The sequence below is a fragment of the Esox lucius genome, chromosome 3 (genome assembly GCF_011004845.1).
Source record: "Esox lucius isolate fEsoLuc1 chromosome 3, fEsoLuc1.pri, whole genome shotgun sequence".
Taxonomy (NCBI): Eukaryota; Metazoa; Chordata; class Actinopteri; order Esociformes; family Esocidae; genus Esox; species Esox lucius.
In genome coordinates this window covers 14,388,725-14,402,419 of record NC_047571.1, presented here as the reverse complement: position 1 = coordinate 14,402,419, position 13,695 = coordinate 14,388,725, and the positions used below count along the sequence as shown (strand labels likewise).

The following is a 13,695-nucleotide window of genomic DNA, read 5'->3' as shown; positions in this document are numbered from 1 at the left end:
AAACATCCGAAGACGTAGGGTGACAAGGTCGAAAGTGGGATTGCGAACTTCGAGAGGCAGCCTTACCTTGGCCTCCCGGCGTATAGGTAGCTGTTACAGTACCAGTCAGGCTGTCCTCGTCGGGGTTAGCGAACCGCAGGACGAGTCGGAACAAGGACGGCCTTGTCTCATCCACATGCACTGTTACTCTCACTTCACTCTGCAGGGACAGGAGTTAGATACACACAGCTGATGGAGGGGGTGCAGGTTGGTGCTGGGCGGGGTTGTCACTGTTAATACACTAGTAGGCCATGCTGGTAGACAAGCAGACAGACAAAAGAGGCTCCAGGAGAGGAGGACCACGGCGGAAGGTGTTTTGATCAAAAGGCGCCCGAGAGCAGAGCAGAGCTAGCCTGATGCCCCGGCCGCAAGAGCAGGCAGGTCAGCGCAGCCAGATCTGGCACCAGGCTGAGGTAGATCCAGCCAGCAGAAACACCCGTCACTTACAGTCACAGCAAGAGTGAAAACCAGGCTCATCCACCACCAAGATCCTGGCTCGGACACGCCCCCTTTGGCGCCGTCCCTGTGTGGGCCTGGGGGGGGTAGAGGTGACGTAGCGAAACACTATGTGGAAGGTGCCAGGGAAACCCACAGCTAGCGATAGGATCACCTCTGGCTGGGGAGAAACAGGGGCAGCGTCTCAATGAAGTTTGACCGGAGGCTGATTCAAAAGCAGCGCACTAGACAGGGAACAGGGCTGTCATTTGGGACTGACAGAAAGAGTGTCCCTCTTCTCTACAACCAATACCCACTCCAACACATTCTCAACCACACTGCTATCACCACTAACTCCCCACGAACATGCAAAACACTGCCAACACAAACCACTTCTCGCCCAAGAACCCGACAAGCATTTCCATCATAAAAGAAATGCTTGTAGCAGCATCTAACACTCCTATAATAGTGTTGTTTTTTTTTTTTTTTACAGGAAATGAGGATTGGAGCCAAAGGAAAGAGCCACTACATCACAGAGATGACAGGCAGGTCAGGCAAGCACAGCATCATGGTCCTTCGATCAGTATCACCCCAGATCTTACCTGTGCCGGGGACATAACGGCGTAACCTCTCCAGCTGAATTCTGGGAACTCCTGGGGGTTGTAGCCAAAGCGTACAGGCCTGGCATTGGGGGTTATGCCATCCTCCACCTCATACCTCAGGTGGTGCAGGCTGGGGAAGTAATAGTTGGGGACTGGCCTGGTAATGACAGAGAGGTGGAGTGGGTGGAGACAGAACACAAAAAACGCAGTTATCTTCAAATGAGAAGATAAAATCTCTGAGGTTTTTGGATTTTCCATACATTCTTTTTTGGCTTTCATCAAAATAATTAACGACACTCTCCAAAATTCCTGTTAAAACTTGAGGAGCAGTAAAACATAATTGTGCATTTAGTTTTAGTCAGTTCGTACTCTGTGCAGGTGCGGCCCACAACATTATTTCGACACCGGCACTGCCCAGACATTTGGTCACACCACATGTTGACGGCCCCTCCTACATCACACTGGCATCCTATCAGAGAGGAGGAGTAGAGAAGGTCAATGGGGTCATTCTGATTAAAACTTAACCGCAAGTGATAATAAGGTTAAGCCGTGGAACGAGGGGGTAACCGTACATGTTAATTATTGAACTAATACTTAAACTACGCGTTTGTCTGTGGGATGGAAAAAGACAAAGGCACACCGCTGTGACACGATCAGCAGCCAAGTCTAATGATGATTAATCTCCCTCACCACACGGTAGGCAAACTGATAACGTCAAACGTGTATTCATAAGAAGCTGGTGTGGGTTTTATTTTAGGGTGACTCACCTTGGCAACCGAAATAGTTCTTCTTCTGCAGCAGGTAGAAACCTTCCTTGCATGTGTCACAGGTATGACTGCACATGTTGGGTTTGCAGTAACACTGTCCACTTTTCTATAGCAGAACACAATGGTAAGGGTAATGAGGGACTGATTACAATAGTACGCTGGACCGTATCCTGTGGCAGTGAGCTACGAACAAACAGGACTCACCTGTTGACACTCTCCCAACCCACTGAGGGTCCCTTTGACTTCACACTGACACTCTGGGGAAGGAGGGAGGATGTGGAGTGAGTACATATCTGCTCCACGGTACGAATTAGAACGAAGGGGACACATTATTTGCTGAATCAAAGACTGTCCAAAAGACAGTCTTCTACATTTTCATAACCAAAGCAGCTGCCGTAAAGTAGTCGGCCCATTCATTTTCGTACCGGTCCCCTCAGGGAATCGGACCCACGACCCTAATGTCGCCATAGGCACAGACAAATGAGCGACGCAGGAGGCAGTGTAAAAATGTGAACAGAGACAGTGGGAGGAGTGAGAAAGTCCCCAGGAGGGAAGAGGGGGAGACAGAGAGGAGAGAAATGAAGCAAGGAGAGCGGAGGGGGGGGGGCTCTGATTACAGGATTCCATCACTCTCAAGGGTGAAAAACACCAGCAACACAAAAGCTGTGATCTTCTGAGCTGCATGTATCCACATCAAAGAGAGGCCAGTGCTCCCTCTCTCTTTCCAACCCTTTGGATCGTCACAGGACAACTCTCAGGATACTGCCAGCCACAGTATAACCAGGCATTCCTGAAATAGTAAATGCTCTTCTTTGTTCTTTTCTTCCCTGCATCAATATCTCCCCTGGCAGTAGGCAGATGGACAGGAAGGCAGGCAGGGGTGATAACACTGTAACCTTAGACAGGTAACTGGACAAAGTTTGGGACAAATTATACAAGGTAATCACAGGCTGGTTGAGGAGAGTCATCCCTGTACATGTTAGAATTACCAGGATGGATTTTAGGGCACATCTTTTAAGCACTGGATATTTTCCTTCTCAACAACTAAACCAACAGTATATCTAAATCCCACCTTGAATTAGAGGTTGTCCTTGCCCTGGCAAAGATGTACTCTGTTTAAAAGCAAACAGAATTTACCAGACGGAGTCAAAACTTTTTGTGACTACTGTTAACAAGGAGCCAAATGTAGAGAAGAGAAGCAGACATTCCCCTGGGATCCGAGTTAACATGCTCTTTTCCAAAACCTCCATGCGAGAGACAAGACAGATGAATGTTGCTGACAGGACCATTGTCATCATGTCACCTGGGTAGAATTAGAGTGGTCTCTGATGTCAGCACCTACTCAGATAGAGACCAGTTATTTAATACAGCCGCTGAAATGACTGCTGATGCCACGCTTTCCATACAGAGGTGTGCAATGCTAGCCAGATCAAAGAAATCCCAAAGCAATTTCCAGGTATGCCAAATTAAACAATTCGAAGCAAACATATTGATGAGTGTTGGATAAACAAGTGATTCTGAATGGTATTATGGAATTTCTTTTGGTCAACAAAGAGCCAAACAACAAATAATTTGGCTAAACAGGGCTAGCACTAGTCAGATTCACCAAGAAGGCTTCTAAAAAAGGCTCACCCATATTGAGGACAGTGAAGGTCAAGATGTATTGGTTGCAACACATACAAGTCTTCAGTAGGTCATATGGAGGTCACCTACCTATACAGCCACGGGGGTTTTCAATGGCCAGGTTCCAGTAAAGAGGTCTACATATGTCACACAGAACCCCTTGCACGTTGGGCAGGCAGCTACAGGAACCCTGTGTTAGACAGACAGACGGATGTTAGCTGAAATGTAAGTGAAGTTATTCCCTATTCCCAAAAGTCCCTATGTTTTGAGCTGTTACCACGCTTGGAATGATTTACAAGTAGCTGACAGCATTGGCACGATAGAAGGCTATCATCCTGTCCATGGGTGATGCTTGTGCTTTATGCTTTCTCAAGCTGTTTTGACAGGGCTATTTCACTTTCCTGCATGGCGATCACAACCACTGGGGGGGCCCCCAAATTAAATTTTGCATAGGGCCCCCAAAAGGCTAGAGTCGGCACTGCAAACCAAATCAAGTGCCAGTTTCATTCCAATTGTTCAGAGTATTTCAACAGCTATTCACAACAGTAGTGACGTTTCATTTCCAAAACACCCAAGGACGAAAAAAATCAAATGAGCTTCTGGACATCCTGCCTGTTTGGCGCATTAATGCATGCTGTATGATGTTTGTTTTCCTCTGTGAAATGGAAGGAAATGACTTTTCCTCTTTTGATTGCAGTAAATTCTCACTTCCAGCGGATCATAAAAAAAACACTTCCTTGAAAACACGACAGGATCCAGGGTTTGGTAATCCTGCTCTCAGACAGGAATGTGAATAGATAAAAATGTACAAATCACCCAAGGATAATTAGACCATGTTTTACGACTACAAATACTCCCATGACCAAACCTAATAAAACTATGAAGATGAAAGAGGTTAAGTCTGCCATGTTGGGGGGGGGGGGTAAATGTCATCACTGTATAGATTTGTCAGTCAGCCATGTGGTGGGAGGAACAGATTTTATACCGTTTGTGGATCTAGGCTGGTGACCTCTGACCCGGCTTGGTTACACTTTCGGATGGAGGCTGGAAAACAGAATATCATGGGGTGATATATAGGAGATTGCTCTATATCAGAGAACAACAGGGAATCAAACTTACAAATGACCATGCCAACGTCATAACGGTACACTCACAAACGTGTCTAGAAAACCGTTAACTTAAACTATTGTATGTGGAGTACAGACAGCTTGATCCAGAAGGCTACACATCATTTGTTCTATGTTAGCAAGGTCCTACCAGGACGAACTGAAGTAGAGTCACCAACAGCCCTGAATACACAATATAGACACTTGAATAAGCCACACTAAGATTGAATGTAATATTTGTTCAAACCCCGACGTGAAACACAACCATTGAATCTCTTGCGGGGGAGAACCAAGCTTCCACCACATATACCATATCCTGTGTTTTTTATGAAAGGAAAGGTGGATGTCACCTAAACAGAGGGGGAAGAGATGGTCCGACCCGATACAGCGGTCACACCGCCGGCCCACCGCCCCAGGTCGACAAAGACACTGGCCCGACACTGGGGCACATTTGGACTCGTAGGAACCCTGCTCTGAACACTCACAGGCTGGGGAGAGAGACATGGAGAGGGACTGTGAGATGTCTCATGTGAGAATGACATGGTTTACATCCAATGCCTCTAACAGGCCATGTTACAGTATATGAAGTGTATCCATTAAATACTGGAGTGAGCCCGAGTTTCAATGAGTCTTTTGAACATAGTGCTGTTCAGATAGCCACAGGTAAATAGAAAATAAACTGACAGCAGAGTTTTGTTGAGGTACTGACTGCATTTGAAAATATCATTGTACACCTTGATTACATTAAGACACAATCACAAAACACACATTTTCTTCATTTGTTCGACTACTTGTGCCCTCAATTGAAAATGTTTTCACATGTTCAATTATAATGTTGTAGCATTCCTACCTCACAGTCGATTTTTTATCAATTAAAAAATAATTAATAATCCAAATAAATAAATCAATCAATCCAATTTATTTGTAATGCCCTTTTTACATCAGCCGTTGTCACAAAGTGATTTTACAAAACACCCTGCCTGAAATCCCAAAGAGCAAACAACAACAGGGTTGATGCACAGTGGCTATGAAAAACTCCCTAAAAGGGGCCAAAATTTAGGAAGAAACCTAGAGAGGAACCAGGCTCGGAGGGGTGGAGGGTGGACATTTTAAGAGAAAAAAAGCTTTTGGGAGGGGCTACAAAAACTTGCAGCATAGTCCTGGTCCACGGGCCAGTTGCTGCCAACTCCTGTTCTATGGGGTAAATCGGTATGAATGACAGTGTTGGGCATACTATTCATAAGGTAATGGAAAGATTGAATAAAGGAAAAACGTGCAATGACAAACATGTTCCTATCACATTTTAATATCCATTCAGTTCACAACAGACGGATGTGATTCCGCAATAGCCTAATGTCAGCATTGATGAACAATACAATGTAAAAAGAAAATATGGTGGCAGTTCTTCCTTTTATCATTGTAGTGGCAGTCTATCCTTTTGAAACAGGCACCCAAAGACAATATTATTACTACAAATATTGGATTTCAGCACGTTCACGGAAAGGTCACTGTATGTGAATTAGTGACTACATCCTGGGAGGAGGTAAAAAACTTACAAACGCAGTCTGGGTATCCATAGTAACCAGGGGCACACTGGTCGCATTGCAGACCCATGTAGTTAGCATGGCAAAGACACTTTCCATTTGGCCCGCAGAGTCTGTCAGTCACCCCTGCACCTTCACAACGACACGTTGTCACTGTAGAAATATATAAATGTATTTATGTCAACAGCAAAACAAAATTGTTTTCATACAACTTGGAGATAAACCATTTACATTTGAGGTGTGGCTTGTTAAAAGGGAAAGATGCCTCACCTTGGCAGTAAGGAAAAGAGTGGTGTCCTGGTTGACAGCGATCACATCGTTTGCCCTCCACACCATCACGACAGATGCAGTTCCCCAACGCATCACACACCTCGGGCACTGAGCCACTGCGGTCACACACACACTCTGAACACACACATAAAAATATTACAGTCAAAAGACACAAAAACTCTGAACACACAAAAAATACTACTGTCAGAAGGAATACTCTGAGTACATAAAACATCTAATGTCAGAAGACACAAACACTCTGAACACACACACAAAACAAAATCTAATGTCTGAAAAAACTCTGAACACACAAATAATTATTTTTTTTATGTCAGAACACACACACACACACACTCTAAACATACACATTTAAAAAAAACTAATGTCAAAGTACACACATTCTAAAAACACACATAAACTAATACTAATGTCAGAAGACACTCACGCTCAGCACACAAAAAAATATCTAATTTCAGAAGATACACCTTATTCTATCTCACATTTCAATAATGATACAATCGGTTTTGAATCAACCTTTATGGGGTAATGTTTTGGCGTAAATAAATCTAGTGGGAAGTGGGAAAGATGCCTCACCTTGGCAGTAAGGAAAAGAGTGGTATCCTGGTTGACAGCGATCACATCGTTTGCCCTCCACACCATAACGACAGATGCAGTTCCCCAACGCATCACACACCTCGGGCACTGAGCCACTGCGGTCACACACACATTCTGAACACACACATAAAAAAACATAATGCTGTCAGAAGTCACAAACACTTGGGGACACACATCAAAAACGTACTACTGTCTGAAGACGCACACACTCTGAACACACACATAAAATTACTACTGTCTGAAGGAACACCCTGAATACATAAAACATCTAATGTCAGAAGACACAAACAGTCTGAACACACACATACAAAATCTACTGTCTGAAGACACAAACACTCGGACACATGGATAAACACTTATTTTATCTTACAATTCAACAATGACACAAAATTGATTTTGATGGGGTCATTTTCTGGTTTAAAAACAAGTGCAAACATTTAAGTGGCCCTTGAATGATGCAGTGATAAAGTCATTGCTTCCCAGTTGCATTCTTGTGAGACCAGGGTTCAAATCCTACAGGAAAATTAGCCCAGGCAGAACAAATGGCAGAACAATTCGCCAGCACCATCCTGGTCGGGTTGTTAGTAATCTTATTTGTTTGCCGTGCCTGTTCGCACTCTAGTGACCACTTGAGGTAAGGGTTTTGCATATAGAGGTGGTTGGTTTGCACTCAAGACTCTAGACGAGCCCCAATTAGCAATCATCGCATTCACACTGGCTGTTCTCAGTAGCGAAAACTATTTTAAAGGTTTCGTCCACTCACAAGAAATACAAACTCCCCCGCCCTTGTTGACTTTTACTCCTGGTTTCTTCTCTCGTTTTCGGATAGGCTCAAAGGTTGCGATTAGCGTCTACCGATTGAACAAGGCCGATCGCTAAAGGCTAAGAACTAACCAAAGGTGGTCAACAACATACGGCGTGAGCACAGCATGAGGTAAATGACTGGAGGGAAGACCAACGCCAAGTGATTACAAGGCTGACAACAGGCCTACAACAGATTACAAGGCTGACAACAGGCCTACAACAGATTACAAGGCTGACAACAGGCCTACAACAGATTACAAGGCTGACAACAGGCCTACAACAGATTACAAGGCTGACAACAGGCCTACATTAGTAATTTTTTCACACCATAGCATGGCCCCATAAATGGTGAAGTTGCGTGAAAATCGATTACAGATTACAGATTACAAGGCTGACAACAGGCCTACAACAGATTACAAGGCCTACAACAGGGGAATTCAACTCTGGTCCTCAAAGCCAGTTGCACCCCATTGTTTCATTGCAACCCCCTAATCAGGCACTTATTTAAAAAATATTAAAGTTTTGATGATTAACCTTCTGGATTTATTGGTGGTGTGGTTTGATAAAAGGGATAAATGTCTCACCTTGGCAGTAAGGAAAAGAGTGGTATCCTGGTTGACAGCGATCACATAGTTCTCCCTCCACACCATAACGACAGATGCAGTTCCCCAATGCATCACACACCTCGGGCGTTGATCCACTGCGGTCACACACACACTCTGAACACACACATAAATATACTACTGTCAGAAGGAATACTCTGAATACATAAAACATTTAATGTCAGAAGACACAAACACTCTGAACTCACACATATAAGATTATAATGCTGTCCGAAGACACACACACTCTGAACACACACATGAAAATACTACTGTCAGAAGGAACACTGAACAAACACACAAAAAAAACATAATGCTGTCAGAAGGAACACTCTGAATACATAAAACATCTTATGTCAGAAGACAGAAACACTCTGAACACACTCATAAAAACATACTATAGTCAGAAAACACAAACACTCTGAACACACACATTAAAAACATACTACTGTCAGAAGACACAAACACTCTCAGCACATAGATAAAAAAACTTAACACCATCAGAAGACACATAAACGCTGAACACACACATACACATAAATAATACTACTGTCAAAAGACACACACTCATTGAATGCAAACATACACATATCTCAAAATCGATTTTCACGCAACTTCACCATTTATGGGGCCATGCTATGGTGTGAAAAAATTACTAATGTTTTGAGAATAAACCATTAAGATTTGAGATGTGGTTTGAAAAGAAGGAAAGATGCCTCACCTTGGCAATAAGGAAAAGAGTGGTATCCTGGTTGACAGCGATCACATCGTTTGCCCTCCACACCATAACGACAGATGCAGTTCCCCAACGCATCACACACCTCAGGCATTGATCCACTGCGGTCACACACACACTCTGAACACACACATAAAAAAACATAATGCTCTCAGAAGACACAAAAACTCTGAACACACATCAAAAACATACTACTGTCAGAAGACACACAAACACACACACACAAATACACACACACAAAGAAAATACATACAAAATCTAATGTCAGAAGAAACTCTGAACACATGAAAAATATCTAATGTCAGAAAACACACATTCTCAAACACACAAACAAATATACAACTATCAGAAGATATACCTTTTATCTCACATTTCAACACATAAATGTTCAGGGTCATATAATACATTCAGAAGTCACAGTATTTCCCATGGCCTTTGCATTTGGCACAGTGGCCTTCTTTGGCACATTTTAAAAGCAGCAACAGGAAATGACCAATGCATCTCATTTCAACCACATCTCCATTGTTTTTTAGCCCTTTGGCAGCTTGCTCCTTACCATAACAAATAGCCCTAAGAAAGTGTATGATTAAATTCCTTCTCATTCAAAAAACCAGAATGGTTAGTGCACACTTTCCCAGACAAAATGATAAAATATAGTTTCTAATAAAAAACACAATCTTTTTTTATCTTTTTTCCTCTGAGCTGGTTCCATCAAGGGAGAAAACGAAGATGGAATTAGGGAGTGTATCACAGCTATTAATAGAATGTTTGTAAGTCACTCCCAGGACCATCTCAGGCATCCCATTCTCATGGCATCATGGGTAGAAAGGCTGGCTACAACCAGGGAAGACTAACATTGCAAAGTTAAAGCAATAAAGCAAGAAGGGGTGTGGTATGGCAAAGAGCTGTTCTGGACACAGCGCTTAGCCGTAGTAAATGGGCAATATATCACAAACCCCCCAAGATGCCTTATTGCTGTTATAAACTGGACCCCAATGCAATTAGAGCAGTATTAGCCAGTCAGCTTTCAAACCACCCAGTTTATGTACAGGTACATCTAAAAAATTGAATATTGAAGAAAATAATTTATTTTCTGTAATTCAAGTCAAAAAGTGACACCTTCACATATTCTAGACTCATTACACATAAAGTGAAACATTTCAATACTTTTTTGTTGAAATCTTGATGATTACGACTTACAGCTCATGGAAATAAAAAATCCAGTATCTAAATACATTAGAATAAAAAATTTACAATACAGAAATGTCAACCTAAGAAGAGCTCTAATTAGTGTAATCACACTCACAATAAAAAAGTGGGTGGTCCAAAAGACCTGGCAGGGCAAATAGGCACAGTGGAGAGAGAGGCAGCGAGTGTCTAGGTTTGATTATTCTAAATTATATTTTTAGGTCCACAGTTTTAGTTGTTAGCAACAAACAGTTAAACCGCAATCTTGAGTCCCACAATATTTCCTCTGTGTGGCCGTCAGGCACTAGGTCAGCTTCATTATATTCCTGGACCGCATAAAGTTAAGGGACACATTTTCTCAAGAGCAGCAGAAGAGCCATTATGACAGGACCTGCTCCATGACAGAAAAAGGACAACAGAGGCAGTGACCATCCGTACCATCTCTTGCCTCGGCAGCAAATTTGAATCCCAATCAAAATATCGAATCGCAATACATATGGAATCATGGGAATTTCAATACATTGTATGTATAGGCATCAACGAGTATAGTGATATCATCATAAGGTGACATCTAGGAGACTACAAAGCAGGCGACAGTCATTCAATCTATCCTTCATATGATGAGAGAAACAAGACCTTAATTAGAGCGATAAGACCTAACAAGGGAATATTGGTAGTTTACCGTATGTACGTGGCATACGCGCCATATTTTGTATTGTTATGAAAGGTATATTAGATTATGTACCCAATAAAGCAGCTCTTACCCATGATATCACCTGCAGGTGACTTGGTGGTGGGCTGGTAGATTCCTGATTAAAAAGAAAGATTTATTTCAACACCATGAAAATCTAGTGGGAAAAACATTGCATGGAAAACCCTAGGAAAAGACAAACCAGGGTAACATTTGCCTGAGAACCTGATCGCTACATTTTCCAGAGTTTCCCTAAAGGTGTCTTAATGAGGTTTTAGATTAGACTGAAAAGAAAACCTATTGGTTAATAAATATTGTATTGATGTATAGCAGTCTGCCCCAGGAAGATCACAACCTGATTAAATTATTTCCACGTAGTCTGTCTAAAAGTTCAGACTGCTCTTGAAGCGCTCAGCTTCCAAGAGACTTGCTATTAATAATCACATCCCGTAAAAAATATAATATACCCTTTTTATATAAATAAAAAGCATTCCCCTTTTTATATAAATCTTCTGTTTATATAAAAAGTGAACACTCATAACCTGGGTCTAATTACTCTCACATTACACTTTCTGTATAAAATCTCAGTATTAAACTTCACATGAAAACTGTAGTTATTGACTTGGGTCGACCATAATTAAATCAACAAGCAATTAAGATGTGCATTCAGCATTATTTTAGTTTTTTGCTGCAGACAACATACATTACAGTATCTCACAAAAGTGAGTAGACCCCTCACATTTTTGTAAATATTTGATTATATCTTTTCATGTAACAACACTGAAGAAATGACACTTTGCTACAATGTAAAGTAGTCATAGTGTAAATTTGCTGTCTCCTCAAAATAACAAAACACATAGCCATTAATGTCTAAACTGTGAGTACACCCCTAAGTGAAAAAGTCCAAACTGGGTCCAAAGGGTCAATATTTTGTGTGGCCACCATTATTTTCCAGCACTGCCTTAACCCTCTTGGCATGGAGTTCACCAGAGCTTCACAGGTTGCCACTGGAGTCCTCTTCCACTCCTCCATGAAGACATCACGGAGCTGGTGGATGTTAGAGACTTCACGCTCCTCCACCTTCTGTTTGAGGATGCCCCACAGATGCTCAATAGGGTTTAGGTCTGGAGACATGCTTGGCCAGTCCATCACCTTTACCCTCAGCTTCTTTAGCAAGGCAGTGGTCGTCTTGGAGGTGTGTTTGGGGTCGTTATCATGTTGGAATATTGCTCTGCTTCAATATGTCACACTACATGTTGGCATTCATGGTTCCCTCAATGAACTGCAGCTCCCCAGTACCGGGAGCACTCATGCAGCCCCAGACCATGACACTCCCACCACCATGCTTGACTGTAGGCAAGACACACTTGTCTTTGTACTCCTCACCTGGTTGCCACCACACACGCTTGACACCATCTGAACCAAATATGTTTATCTTGGTCTCATCAGACCACAGGACATGGTTCCAGAAATCCATGTCCTTAGTCTGCTTGTCTTCAGCAAACTTCAGTGGACTTTCTTGTGCATCATCATTTGAAGAGGCTTCCTTCTGGGACGACAGCCATGCAGACACATTTGATGCAGTGTGTGGCGTATGAGCACTGACAGGCTGACCCCCGCCCCCCACCCCTTCAACCTCTGCAGCAATGCTGGCAGCACTCATATGTCTATTTCCCAAAGAAAACTTCTGGATATGACGCTGAGCACGTGCACTCAACTTCTTTGGTCGACCATGGCGAGGCCTGTTCTGAGTGGAACCTTTCCTGTTAAACCACTGTATGGTCTTGGCCACCGTGCTGCAGCTCAGTTTCAGGGTCTTGGCAATCTTCTTATAACCTAGGCCATTTTTATGTAGAGCAAAAATATTTTTTTCCAGATCCTCAGAGAGTTCTTTGCCATGAGGTGCCATGTTGAACTTCCAGTGACCAGTATGAGGGAGTGTGAGAGTGATAACACCAAATGTAACACACCTGCTCCCCATTCACACCTGAGACCTTGTAACACTAACGAGTCACATGACACCTGGAGGGAAAATGGCTAATTGGGCCCAATTTGAACATTTTCACTAAGGGGTGTACTCACTTTTGTTGCCAGCGGTTTAGACATTAATGGCTGTGTGTTGAGTTATTTTGAGGGTACAACAAATTTACACTGTTATACAAGATGTACACTCACTACTTTACATTGTAGCAAAGTGTCATTTCTTCAGTCAGATGAAAAGATATAACCAAATATTTGCAAAAATGTGAGGGGTGTACTCGCTTTTGAGAGATACTGTACATGGAGTTGAGGAGGGCAGTCGGGATGACAGCAGGATTCAGTTTTCTATGGGATGGGCTTGTCTCAGAGAACACCAGTGAAACCGATTCCAGATTCAGAATGTTAGTAAACAGTGGGGAATGACAAAGGACCCCTTTGAGACGTCATCATTAAAACAGCAAATTTATAACATCTCTTAACTGCTCCCCAAAATGAATTCTAAGCATTTCAGAAAGTAGACATTCTGAGAGGGAGTTTGGCACAGGTATACACATTGTTTGTGACACATAGTGATTGATATGACAAGTCAATCTGGCGACGCCCTAATGTAAGGACCTGTCAGTCATTACTCTCGGTGTGACACCAGAAGTAGCATGAGGAATTTTCTGGATAAAGACAGTTGACACATGACCA

General features: G+C 42.7%; 1 protein-coding gene across 7 annotated transcripts in view; it reads right to left on the bottom strand.

The window, feature by feature from the left end:
* Positions 1-13,695, bottom strand: part of LOC105018940 (laminin subunit alpha-3) — a 74,621-nt gene that overhangs the window by 33,867 nt on the left and 27,059 nt on the right. For 4 of the 7 annotated variants that reach the window (XM_010884765.4, XM_020045372.3, XM_010884782.3 and 1 more), the window contains 14 exons: positions 11,096-11,140; positions 9,129-9,263; positions 8,390-8,524; positions 6,981-7,115; positions 6,387-6,521; positions 6,129-6,269; positions 4,923-5,060; positions 4,452-4,510; positions 3,557-3,656; positions 2,048-2,100; positions 1,844-1,949; positions 1,446-1,545; positions 1,077-1,233; positions 487-655 (listed from right to left, as the gene is read on the bottom strand). In XM_010884765.4, the coding sequence (XP_010883067.2) occupies positions 487-655; positions 1,077-1,233; positions 1,446-1,545; positions 1,844-1,949; positions 2,048-2,100; positions 3,557-3,656; positions 4,452-4,510; positions 4,923-5,060; positions 6,129-6,269; positions 6,387-6,521; positions 6,981-7,115; positions 8,390-8,524; positions 9,129-9,263; positions 11,096-11,140 (1,608 nt within the window). Of the gene's footprint in view, positions 1-66; positions 200-486; positions 656-1,076; positions 1,234-1,445; positions 1,546-1,843; positions 1,950-2,047; positions 2,101-3,556; positions 3,657-4,451; positions 4,511-4,922; positions 5,061-6,128; positions 6,270-6,386; positions 6,522-6,980; positions 7,116-8,389; positions 8,525-9,128; positions 9,264-11,095; positions 11,141-13,695 lie in introns of all 7 variants that reach the window. The other 3 variants (XM_020045373.3, XM_020045374.3, XM_020045375.3) reach the window with 3 other exon arrangements.